At 44.4% G+C, this 13,438-nt stretch overlaps 1 protein-coding gene across 3 annotated transcripts in view; it reads right to left on the bottom strand.

Annotated features, from left to right (window-relative positions):
* SLC7A9 (solute carrier family 7 member 9) overlaps positions 1 to 13,438 on the bottom strand; it is a 54,017-nt gene that overhangs the window by 13,291 nt on the left and 27,288 nt on the right. For all 3 annotated transcript variants that reach the window (XR_013393602.1, XR_013393603.1, XM_028740346.2), the window contains exons 2-5: positions 9,706 to 9,781; positions 6,145 to 6,279; positions 2,260 to 2,407; positions 833 to 1,075 (exon numbers count right to left, since the gene is read on the bottom strand). Coding sequence is in view for 1 of the 3 variants with exons in the window: in XM_028740346.2 (XP_028596179.2) it covers positions 833 to 1,075; positions 2,260 to 2,407; positions 6,145 to 6,237 (484 nt within the window). In the remaining 2 variants the exon portion in view is untranslated. The remainder of the gene's footprint in view (positions 1 to 832; positions 1,076 to 2,259; positions 2,408 to 6,144; positions 6,280 to 9,705; positions 9,782 to 13,438) is intronic.

Below are 13,438 nucleotides of genomic sequence, written 5' to 3'. Positions count from 1 at the left end.
AACATTCTCCTTTCCCTTCCTCTCCCACAACAAACACTCTGTGAGGTGAGTGAGGCTGAGAGACTTCAAAGAAGTGTGACTGGCCCAAGGTCACCCAGCAGCTTCATGTGGAGGAGCGGAGACGCGAACCCGGTTCCCCAGATTACGAGACTACCATTCTTAACCACTACACCACACTGGTAGCTTCATATGTTCCTCTGCATTCAAAGTGTTCAAACCATTTCATTCATCATCATGTGCACTCTTTACAGGTAAGGTAAAGGTAAAGGACCCCTGGACTGTTAAGTCCAGTCTAAGGCAACTATGGGGTGCAGCACTGATCTCGCTTTCAGGCTGAGGGAGCCAGTGTTTGTCCACGGACAGCTTTTCCAGGTCATGTGGCCAGCATAACTAAACCGCTTCTGGTGCAACTGGACACTGTGATGGAAACCAGAGCGCACAGAAATGCCATTTACCTTCCCACCGCAGCGGTACCTATATATCTACTTGCACTGGTGTGTTGCTATGCTTTCAAACTGCTAAGTTGGCAGGAGCCATATAGAAGATGGGTTAGTGGTACTACATATTCCCAAGTTCCCAAAAGGGAGAGGGGAGTTTGACCAAGGCTTCACATGGGGTCATGGCAGAGGTGAAAATTGACCTGTGATACCTAGCAGCGTCTCGCTTCTGTTGCGCAGCAGCTGCCTCCAGCTTAACCCAAATTAACCCACAAATTTGCACGGTGTAAAAGGAAGCCTATTCTTTGCTGTTATCTCTGTATGCATTTGGTCTTAAGTTGCAAACTCACCCTTCCAGCTACCTTTGTCTTTCTGATCAAAAGCCAAATACTCACCGAGGGCTGCTGTTGCCAGACACTTGATGACAACTGTGGGGGGGTCACAACCTGGATAAAACGGAGCCGCTGTGTACTCAGCAAAGCTGAGGCAAATAATGGCAAAGGAACTGGGCTTGATGACAATAAGACTTGCCCAGGAAAACAAATACGCAGGGATTGGGCCAAAGGCTTCCATGAGGTACGGATATTCTCCTCCTGATTTTGTTATCATTGTGCCAAGTTCGGCAAAACACAGTGCCCCTGAAGAAAGAAGTGGGAGTTTTCAAAATAACCTTCTGCTACCACCACCACTGCCACAATCACCCATCTCCATTTCAATATGGCTTCTGGAGGGCTCTATATGCACCTGATCCTTCTAGCCTGTTTCAAGTCACCAGGGATTTTGTTCCTATTAAGTGCATAATTTTGTTATGGTATATGGAACTAGTCAACATTTCTCTCACCTAATGAGTGCCTCTCTTGTGAGAAGCTCATCTGGTCCCAACCAACTATAATTTTGAGTTGCTGGAGAAATGCTTTCCCCCTCTCCCCCACAAGCACGATTGATTATTTTCATTTATGAACACTGCGCTTGTTCTCTCATGGTGTTTATTAGACACTGTCCATGACATCATCAGCGGGTGCCTTGGGACTCAGGGGGCTTCGATAAAAGAAAAGCCAATGACAAAAAAAGTTATTTTTAGAGACAGTTATCACATATTTATTACATTTATATTTATCTCTCATTCATCCTTTCCATTTTCTTCAATACATGCAAAAACCCTGTGAGGTAAGTCAGTCTAAGGGATGGTGACCAGTCCAAGATTACAAAGAGAGCTTCATGGATGAGTGGAGATTTGAACCCTGAACACCCCCAATTCTAGTCTAAGCACCAAAACATGCTAGGATATGGTTGCCATATACTAAACATAGATCTCTTGGTTCTTCATCACATGGTGATTTGCAAGAGAGGCCAGATGAAAAAAAGGAGCTTCAAAATACAGTGATACCTTGGTTCTTGAACTTAATCCGTACCGGGAATCCATTTGACTCCCGAAATCGTTCAAAAACCAAGGCATGGCTTCCAGTTGGCTGCAGGAGCTTCCTGCACTCAAGAGGAAGCAGCGTCGGACGTTCAGCTTCCGAAAAACGTTCGCAAACCGGAACACTTCCGGGTTTGCGGCGTTCGGGAGCTGATTTGTTCAACAACTAAGCTGTTTGAGAACCAAGGTACCACTGTAATGTAACATGTTAGCTTTGGCTAGTATTTCCCCCAAACAAATTGTTCACCTATATCTTATATGCTAGTTTCAAACGCAAAACTAGCAAATGCAAATCCATCGTTAAAGGGCTAAACAAAATAACACATAACAAGGAGCTTGTAATAATCTGGGGCGGCGGGGGGGGGGGGAGAGAATAAGATGGGAAGAGCAGTAGTGATTTACCTAATGTAGCAAGCACTCCACAGGCTGCCCAGATGACTAAGCAGGGCCCAACTGCTCCAACGTTAGCCAGAACAGACTTTGGAGAAACAAATATTCCCGAACCAATCACTGTCCCAACAATGACACAGATTCCACTGAGCAGGCCCACCTGGGAAAAGAAATTGAGGTTAGGTGAATTCAACTGGAGTGGTTCTTTCAGTCTTCTATAGGCAGTATCATGAGGGTGGAGATGGATGGGCGACAGGAACATTGAAGCAGATGTTAACCCAAGAATATGTCAGGAAGGGTCCACTCTTATTGCAGAAACACTGATTTAATACAACAGTTACTGCCATGTATCTTAAAGGTAAGGTAAAGGGACCCCTGACAATTAATTCCAGTCACAAACGACTCTGGGGTTGCGGTGCTCATCTTGCTTTACAGGCTGAGGGAGTTGGCGTTTGTCTGCAGACAGTTTTTCTAGGTCATGTGGGCAGTATGACTAAGCCGCTTCTGGCGCAATGGAACACCAAAACCAGAGCAGCGCATGGAAACACCGTTTACCTTCCCGCCGGAGTGGTACCTATTAATTTACTTGCACTTTTTGGAGTGCTTTCAAACTGCTAGGTTGGCAGGAGCTGGGACCGAGCACTGGGAGCTCACCCCGTCGCGGGGATTCGAACTGCTGACCTTTTGATCGGCAAGCCCAAGGTTTAGACCACAGCACCATCCACATCCCACTATGTATCTTAGGGGGACCTTATTTTCCCAACAAACACATCTGTAGGATCTACAGTTTATTAATTGTACTTCTTAGCCGCTTTTAAAATTAAAAGTGAAGTCAAAGCAACTTGGAATGTAACACAAAAATTAAAATCAACAGAAAACTAAAATGAAATAAAGACTAAAAACTTTCAGAAGCCTGAGGTCAGAGTTAAGGTCTGTTCTGGGAATGACCTTGGTAAGCCGCTCTAGGAGCCTTTTTCAGCTTGGAAGTGGGGTGAAAATGTTTAAAAATAATATATATGCTACTTGTTGCCTTGGCAAGGGTAACAAGAATGTGGAGGAATAAGCGCTCAGTATTGACCATGACCATTTCTTCATATTCGGTGCCAAGGAAATAGTCTTGCTGTGATAGGAATTTTGAGGTCTTAGATATATGGTAATGTTCATAACCGCACGTACATAGATCAGCACAGGAAGACCGACCTGAAGCCATTTTGATTCCTAAACTGAGCAAATGTTTTCTCTGCAAGGTCAAAGTGGAAAATCCTCCCCATTGTCTTTTCCTTCATAAATCATGTATTAAGGGTATGTCTGTGTTTGAATAGGGTGAGCCTGTGACATGGCCCAGGAACGAAGTATTTATCACTACAAAAGAAGGGCCAGGCTCCCCAGGCAATCCAATCTAGTAACCTGCCAGACAGAAGATAAACAACAACAGGAGAAAAACAATATTCAAATTTCTGTTTTAGACCGCCTTTTCTGTGATGTAGGTGTGATGTATCTGAGGGGTGGCCTTAGGTTACACCCCTTCTTGATGTATGTATGATGTTTCTGGGGGTGGTCTTGATCTACAGGGTGGCAATTTCAAAAGTCTTTATAAGGCCTTGCACGCCATTTTTCTGGGTCCCTCCTCTCTCCTGTGGGTGAGGGGAGCACCCTGTTGCAACAGATCAATAAAGATCAAGCATACTAGCTGCTTTGCTTCTCAATATTCTCTGGTTGGCCTCTGTTATTCTCTCCTACCAATAGGGAACCTGTGTAAGGACTCTATACGGGCCCTTGGATACCCCATAAGGGAAAACGGCAATTTTTGTTTGCAACATTGCCAAGGGAAAAAGTAATGAGTGTGAGGGGAACACAAACAGGGTCTGCTGTGCTGAGACTTTCAGCGCCATTAACAGGTGAGGTGACACCAGGAACAACTTGTGGTACAATGCAAACATTAACCTGACATTCTGGGAAAAGAGGCTTTCCTTTTGTACTTCACTGAGCTTCGTGATTATCTCCACATTTAGCAAACAACACTCTACTAATTAACTCAGGTGTTAACATCACAGAGCATTTTACTTCCCCACTTGGGGCATTAAAGTTGGACCAAACTAGACTATTCCCTGTTTTTACAACAGGACATGTACCAAGTGCAATTGCACCTCCTCTTGAGAGCGAGGATGTGTTTAAGGACAGAATTCTAAGTGTGGCTGGGCAAATCTGTCAAATTTAGTTTCTTCCCCCCGTTTCTCATTTTCCCAGTATTAAATTCAGTTCTCCTTTACTGCAGCAGCAAAAACAACGTGCAAGGCAGCCACTGCGAGTTACCAGTCTTTGCAGCCACAGCAAGCGCCATCGTTCTCCAGAGGTTTGATTTCAACCCCAGAAGCACACTGGCATTGTCTCTTGAGACAGACGGATGCCAACCATGCACACTTCCCCCCCCCCCCCCGGTTTACACAATTTTGCAAACATTTGGTATGAGAACCGAAATGCAAAATTCAGAGAAGTGTGAATTTTGAAGGATAACTGGTTATATTCAGGTCCTGGTTTGGCAACTGCAAATGAAAGCTGGCCAAATTTCTACCTCATCCCTAATTCTAAGCCTATTTACAGCTAATTCCCATGTTTTGCACGGTGCACATTTTGCCGCAAACAAAATCCAACAAAGGGTTAAAAGTAAAGGTAAAGGGGACCCCTGACCATTAGGTCCAGTCGTGACCGACTCTGGGGTTGCAGCGCTCATCTCGCTTTATTGGCTGTGGGAGCCGTTGTACAGCTTCCAGGTCATGTGGCCAGCATGACTAAGCCGCTTCTGGCAAACCAGAATTTAAGCATACTTAAAGCACATTGCTTTCATTGCTTTCAAAAATGCTGACTGTATTGTAGTGTCTCAAAGTGAATTCCCTAAGCCAGGAATGGGGAATCAGATGTTCCTGGACTTCATTTCCCATCAGGCCCAACCAGCATAGCTGGAAATTGGGAACCAATAACCTCTGAAGGATCACAAGCTCCCCATTCCTGCCATAAACTATGCAAACCTATAAGCATCCAGGGGAAGGTATTAGGCATAGAAGAGACAATTTGGTTGAGGCCACCTGGCGCTGTTCACTACCTCTTTGCATATGTGAATCTCCTCTTAAGACTATTAATTCCAGAATCTAAAATTCCCTAACTATGCTATTGTGAGAGCACCATTTTAGGAAAGGACGGATTAAGGCCTCTCTACTTGCGCGCACACACTAAACATTAAAAGCATCCCTCCCTCCAAGAATCTTGGGAGTGGTACTTTAGCCCCTTACAGAGCTACAATCCCCAACACCCTAAACTATCTACGGTTCCCAGAATTCTGTGGAGGAAAATGTGTTTTATATGTATAGTGTCTACACAGCCTCTGTCTGTGCAAAAGGGCCCAACAATTGCCACCTCAGACCTTCATTAAGTTTTAGGCAAGACATCTAGATCAGTGTTTCCCAACCTTGTGCCTCCAGCTGTTTTTGAACTACAATTCCCATCATCCCTGACCACTGGTCTTGCTAGCTAGGGATGATGGGAGTTGTAGTCCAAAAACAGCTGGAGGCCCAAGGTTGGGAAACACTGATCTAGATGCATCAGGGCTTTGGTGCAGTGGGTCAGAGTTAATCAGAGCAGTGATTTTTGAGTTGCTGCTGTGAGGGCTTCCTTTTTCTGTAATTTTAGTGGCTTTTAATTTCTATTGCTTTAACTATATCTTTGAAAACCACTCTGGGATTGTATATGACGAAGCGTAGTTTAAGAATCGCAGTAAGTAAGTAAGCAAACAAACAAACAAACAATAAAATGATTTTTACAACAGAATGGAAACTATATTTGAGATCTGGGAGGCTAAGAGCTTCTAGGACTGTTTCCAATGTAATATATTACAAGTCTTGCCTCTTTCTGTAGATTCATAGATTTGCTTTTCGTGATGGGCGTTTCATCAGGTTCTTGATTTGAACTTCGTTTTCTGATGCCTTCTTCGTCCATTTTGCTTACTTGATGCTGATGTGTCTATTATATTAGTGAATCCTGCAAAAAGCACAAAGTTAACTATGAGCATATTATTTAAAAGTCTGTTTATCTTTTGACTTCAAAAAAGCAACAGGGTACCGATAGCGCTCTTACACAGTTAATTCAAAGTAATGGTGGGATGTGCTACCTCACTCCGAGTTGGCTTTGTAATGTTATAGCATAATCGAATCTAAGCGTGGGACACTGTGCTATCACCTCACTGGTCCCATGATCCCTGATTTTCTAGATCATGTAGCCAGCAAGAACCACCCTGTTTTTAATGCCTGCCAAGAGGGTGAGGCAGTGTACCTTTCGCTTCCACACTTACCTGTTATGGCTAATCCATTTAATTAAGCTTGAATTTTGGTAGTAATCAGTATTCAACTTAAGAGATATAAATGCCAATGCCTTGCAGCACTCCATTTTTTGAAATGAGAGTTTGCCATTTTCATGACGATTAGGAGAAATGTATAAGCAATATAAAGGTGGCTTATCTGCCTTGATGGGAGCTCAAAGGTTGGAAATGAATTTGCTGTACAAAACATGATTTGATGTTACGGATAACTTATTATCAGATGGTTTGCTGGCCACCAGTGATTAGATGACTTTGTTATCAGTTTGCTCATTTTATATTGTAAACTTTATAGCTGCTTTGATGGTTTAACATGCCTATTTGGTGTTCTGCAAGTCTATAATGTGCTTCCTTGTTTTGCACTTGCAAAGAGAGAAATGGACATAATAAGCCTATTATGTGTTCTGAGGTCTTCCTCTCTTTGAATGCATCTCAATGTATGATAAAATAGGGCAGATGGAACTGGTTTGGAGCAAAGGACCAGTGGGAGGAACAAGAGCAGACATGGGAGGGTGTATGCATGTCTGTGTGTAAGATTTATAGGCTGCTAGTGATAATGGGGGTGTGGAGAGGAGGAATTGGGGACGGGATGTGGTGGGAAAGTGTCTGGATTTAACAAGGGCATTTGAGGAGGAGCAAGAGGAAAGGAGGACATTAATCCATGGACTTGTAAAGCAGAAGGAGTATTGTCCCTTTTCTTTCCTATTATTCTTTCCCCATCAGGTTATGTACTTCGTGTTTTATGCTGCAAACCGCCCTGTGATCTCTTGATGAAGGGCAGCAAATGAACGAATGAATGAATTGTTTAGCTTGGAGAAGAGAAGACTGAGGTTAAACTAGCAAACCAGAGATTAAACTAACCCCTTTCCAGCCCCCGGAGGAGCGACCCACGACACACCTACACACTGCAGCCGACACACCAACGTGTCCCATGACACACAGTCTGGAAAGCTATGCGCTAGAATATAATACAGAGGAGGAGCACAACACATTAAACTGAGAGGGGAGAGAGGGCAGAGTTGTGGTCGCCCACAGGCAGTCACAATGCAGGATGTGAGCAGCTTTCTTTGCTGGGCAGCAGTTCTCAAAACAAGAAAGGTGCTGTTTTGGGGAAGCCAGAGGCGTTGCTTGCTTATTTTTGGGAACAGTCATCACAAAGATGGAGAACGTGGCCTGTGGTCTGAGCTATCATCATGATCTGAGAAAAAATCCTTGGGAAGAAAGGTGGCCTTAGTGAAGATGCCCCCTGCTCATGCCTTTTGCCTGGGCTTTTAATTTTTTCCTGAAACAGAGTGGGGGGGGGGGGCTGCCTTTGCATAAGGATAGAAAAAGCAGGGGAAATTGTTGCTGCACATACCTGGCTCTCTCCTCCAGTTGGTGTTGCTTCCTTCCCTGGAACTAAGCTAGACTCATGTTACTGAAGAATACACACACACACACACACACACACACATATATATATACACATATATATATATTGGGGGCAGGGGGCACGGCTGCCAACTCCAGCTGCGGCATTTGAAAGTGCAATCCTAAACATGTCCACTCAGAAGCAACTCCTGTTGGATTCAGTGGGACTTGCCCACAGATAAATTAAATTAGGATTGCAGGCAGTGTGCTGCACTGGTTAGAGCAGTGTGGTGCATTTGGGCCCACAGATGCATTTGCAAACTAGGGGGACTGCCATAGCCACTATGCACTGATGGCAAGCATGCAAGACCGGATGTGGTCATCGCACACCTGGGCACACCTTCACACTTTCCCTTCATGGCCAGTGCTTAGGCTGGAAGGAAGTCTTGGTTTTCTTTTAAGCCTAATTGCTGGCAGCGGGGTGATCTTCTTGGAGAGTCCAGCTGGGGTGGCAAGCAGGGCAGTTCCCTCCCTGCTTACAATGGTTTTAAGATAAGGAACATCACTCACCCCAGAAAAACAATAACACACTATTAGGATTTGGTGGGGGAAGTCTTGTAATGGAGCCAACAGAAGGCTCTCCCACCTCAAGTCTAATTGCAGTGGGACAGCCTTCTCTGGACTCCATTGGAGTAAATAAGCCACACCCCTCATAGCCTGAGAAGACTAGGGTCCAAATCCACACCCAGCCATGAAGTTCCCAGGTTGACCTTGGCAAGTTCCTAATTCACACACGAATCTGCCTCACAGAGGCTGTTGTGTGGGGAGGAAGTGGGGACAGTGAGGGTCACGTATGTCACCTTAAGCTACCTGGAAGGAAGGTGAGATGTAAAAAACAAAGCAAACTGGGGAATTGTGGTTTAATCTTACAGACTATAAACCAGGATAAGAACCAGGTTTACTTGACCAAGACTGCTGCGCCTGAATTTTGAACAGTAAATGAAGAAAGAACAACAGAACACTTGGATGGATGGATACACCGAGTAATACAATGACAGTTCTAGCAAGTCTATTCCAAATACTGTACACAAGAATCTACAGCAAATATTTATGCAAGTCTCTCTCTAAGCCTCTAAGGTCAATTGATTTCTACGGGAGAATTTGGCACACTATTTCAGAAATTATTAAGGCAACCCTGAGGACGGTATTATGATCCCCATATTGCAAATATGGGAGCCTGGAGGCTGAGATAAGACCACATCTAGTATGTTCATAGGACTGAGATTTGAAACAGGCACCCCCAGATTCCCAGTAAGTTACTATGTATGCATTTTTATGCAGACTTTGCTATACACATTACAAGGCTAGAGAACCATATTTCAAAATTCCAAGGAGTGCAGATGTATTGAATTTCAGTTTGCTTATTGTTCCAGAAAGCTCAAACTAGGCAGGTTCATTTTTAAGACCGAATCTATTTCCTCCCCCATCCTCCTTCCCAATGAAGTGTGCATAGGATTTCAGGCTTAGATTTCCACGGATGCTCCGAACTGCACAGACAAATTTCACTGGCAAAGTTCCATGCCAGTTGTTAACTGTTTTTCACCTAGGAGTCATTTCACCTGGAAGGAAAGCATGTCAACATCAAGAACAGCCCATAAATTTGCTGGAGTCAGGGGCAACCCTCATAATTATCCCTGTGAATCTTTTCACATTTTCATCCTGGAAGCGAGAGTGGCACTCACCGTGTTTCACGTAGCTCTTGAGTCATCGAAACACCTTCCTTCACTTATCTCCTCCTTCAGCAGACAATGCCCGCAACTGGAAAGCAGAATGCGGTGAAACAGCAGTCGCTTAAGTACAGAGGTTATAAACAAAGGTAATGATTAAACTAGAATGCTTCCAAGAAGCATTAAGAGCCCGATTAATTTATCGGCCAAAAAAAAAAAAAAAAAAAAAAAAGGTAGAGTTTTTGGTTCCATTTTGATGTTTCTCTCCCCCTACACACAAGCACTGAAGTATTTGCGGCACTCATGGACCAAGGCGCCAGCAAATTGCAGGTTGCCGTGATTTTATAAGACATCAAGGTCTTTCTGCATGATTAAAAACAAAAGCAAAACCCACTGAACTTGGGGAACGGGTCGTTTGGCATTTCCCAAGACTACAGCTGCAGCTCAGGGCAGATAGGGGCTTCTCAGAGACTCTGAGGCAGTACTGGAGAGCGGTCATTATCCGCATGGTACACATTTGCCCAGGGCGGCCCCAAGACATTATGCTGCCCAGAGGGAAGGACAACATGGCACGTAGAGGAACTGGATGAGCTGGCAGCTGGGTTTTATTTCAGCCCTGGCAATGGGACAGCCTCCTCCTCCATCCCCCTTCAGGGCAGCAGACTGGCTTAAGGGCCACAAGGCAGGATGTCCAGAACACAGAGCCCAGAACATCTTGAGGCTGCCCTCTGTCTCCCAAGATTGGCTCCCATCAGGTGGCTGCCACATTCTATCTACTGGTAGGGCCAGTCCTGCATGTTCCTCCTGCATTTCATAGCTATTTGGCCCCATTTACTATTTACTACACACACATACACACTTTCCTTAACAAACAGTAAGTCCCCAAAAGCCTATCAGAATAAAACCACCTTCACCTGCCGGCAAAAGAACCAGGGTACAGAGAACCAGTTTGGGCAGAATGAATCTGCTTTGGTGTGATTGTCTTGGGTGTATGTTAGGTTGGCCCATGGGAACACTTATTCTCCTCCCAATGGGATCAGAATATAATCTGAGACGAAATATATATTTTCAAAGCGAAGTGCATGGACGGATGCCAATATATCACAATACTTTGCTTGCATTGTTCTAGTTTGTTTGTTTTTTTAAAAATATTATTCCTTCACTGTTCTTAGGGTTCAAACACATCTTGCAATGTTAGTCCTATAGCATGGATTATATGAGCCAGGAATGGCATGGTTAATGTTTGGTCTCCTTGGTATTTACAGCACAAGCACGCTCCTCTTTAGATCAGTCGCTGCGCTGGCAACATCTCAAAGCTGCTTCTCGAGACTCAAAGGAGTCTATCTAGCCACAGCTAGACTGCAGGAGTCGTTTAAAAATATTGCTCCCTACCTCAAGGACACTCCTATCTCAGTTTCATCACTTCACTGCCTGTTTCCTGCCTTTAATCCCAGGTTACTGTTTGATGTACTGTAAAAGCCTCTTCCTTTTACTAGCTGTGCTCTGAAATAACTAGACCATACCCAGGGGTTTCAGAGGAACAACCCAGGGGTGAGAGAAAAATCCTACTGTGAGCCCGCTTATTTTGTACTTCCTGAACCAATACATGAACTAAAACCCAGGTATTATTATTTTTTAAAACACACACACACTTATCTGGATTTTGCAATGCAGCCATCCAATCAGAAGACACGTGAAAAAGTATATATTAGGCAAAAATCACATATAAAAAGTGTCTATTACCCACATCATCATGGCTGTCTATGTTCTGGAGTTCTCCAGGTGTCTTGGCCATCTAGGTGGGGAGGGTGTGAATCACTGCACAAGGGCCAGGGCAATCACCTCCCCCTTCAGCCCCTCTAGGGAGGCTTCATAAGGGGCAAGAGGCTATCTGCTCACCCTGTTCACCAGAGGGCAGTGCCATACTCGCCATGGCGAGCCTGACAAATCCACTCCACTTCCCAGTGGGGAGGAGTTGCGGTGGACCGTGTGGCCACCCACTCCCCACCAGGGGCGGGGGACTTTGTCCCCCATTGCCTGGGGGACCCCAGCCACGTCAGAGCCTGGCCAGCCAATCCACTGGTCAGGGGGCGTGGCTGGGGCCATTTAAACTGAGGAGCGAGCCAGAGGACTAAGCCAATACCGCTCACATTCTGTAATTCAATAAAGTTGTGGCCAAAATTTCCCCAGTAACATGAACCTAATATCTGTGTCCTTGTGCGAGTTATTTCCAACGAGGAGGTGGCTGTGGGGTCTCGACACACAAGTGGAATTGTTTGAGCCTCCTGGCAAACAAAAACATCAGACCCTCATATTTGCAACTCGGGTGTCCAGATTGGTTCTTATCCATGGGATACTGGTGAGCAGCCAGCTTTTTAACTAGGAAATCTCTGTGGCAGAATATAAAGCTATTGCAAACGTGCAAAAAGGAAAAGCTTTACAGGAGTTCACAACACATAAAAGAACACTGCTCTGAGGCCTAAATTGAGTAGTAAAGACAATCTGTACCAAAGTTCTGTTGTATTGATGTATTTCTTTGAATTTTAGCTTCTGGTGTTATACTGAATTTATTTTTTAATGATCCTATTCTGTTTAATGTACACCATTTAGAGACGTTGTATATTCATATGTACATAAATCTTATTAATGATATATTAATGCTGTAATGTGGAACATGGCTGAAAATTGCCTGGGAGCTCAGCACAAGGTGCCTTTCAGTAGTGGCTTGATGTGCTGGGAGATCTCTGCTCCTCGGGGGGGGGGGGGGGGGGGGACAGACACAGTTGATAACCTGCAGGCACCAGGTAAACATTATGCTTTAAAAAGTGTTTTCCCTTGCTCAATCCCTTCCTGCAGATAAACTTGGGAGATTCGCCCTCTTCCGAGCTTTGCTTTGCAGGAGACAAAGCTTTCCAAGTTGCATTCTGCACATATTTAGCATTCTTGTTGTTCCGAGAGTCCTTAATTCGCCTTAGGCTGCAGATATTTTCAGAGGCAGCTGAAGATACCCAGGCTACCCAGATGTTGTTGTTGGTTTTTCTTTACCTTAAAGTGGTAAATGATGCTATGCAGGAACGGGGTTGGCTAACTGAAGCTCACAGATGTTTGTTTGCAGTTTGACCTACGGTACTTAGTCAAGAGACCACAGGTGTGCAGCTATTTGACTAATTAAATTTCTGCACTGGATGCAGGAAGGGATGTGATAGGATAATTATTTGGCAACTGTATTTAAGTTGATTAAATGTTTTGTATGCTGCTGGTGAGGAGTGATGGCTTGCAGTTTTTGACTGTTATGTTTTCAAAATTAAAACTAAGCAAAGATATTGCGGGCAGCCTTTTATTTCTATGCTCCAGTTGCTGTGCACACTGTGTTGGCGAAAAAGTCCAACAGTTGTTAGACTCCAGCTCCTATCACCCCTGATTATTGGCCTTGCTAGCTGCAGCTGTTGGGAGTTGAGTCCAACAGCATGTGGAGGGCTGTCAAAGTTTCTCACCCCAGCCCTGGATTTTTAAAATGTCTCCAATGTTGACATTCACACTCTTTTCTGAAGAGACATTCAGAACTTCTATCCGTATTTTAATTCGTCTTCTTTATCTGTGTGTCCAGAACTAAAGTTAAATAAAATAGGTTGGAGGCTGCCTAGTTCTTAGACCTAGGGAAGCCCAACAATAAAGCTGGGCTTTGCAAAGGTGAAATGTAAAAGGAACATTAGAGTCCCTATCTATAGTTTAAGGACAATCTTAATTC

This window comes from Podarcis muralis, chromosome 7 (assembly GCF_964188315.1).
Source record: "Podarcis muralis chromosome 7, rPodMur119.hap1.1, whole genome shotgun sequence".
NCBI lineage: Eukaryota > Metazoa > Chordata > Lepidosauria > Squamata > Lacertidae > Podarcis > Podarcis muralis.
The sequence above is the reverse complement of the archived record's forward strand: the minus strand, read 5'-3'. Positions and strand labels throughout refer to the sequence as shown.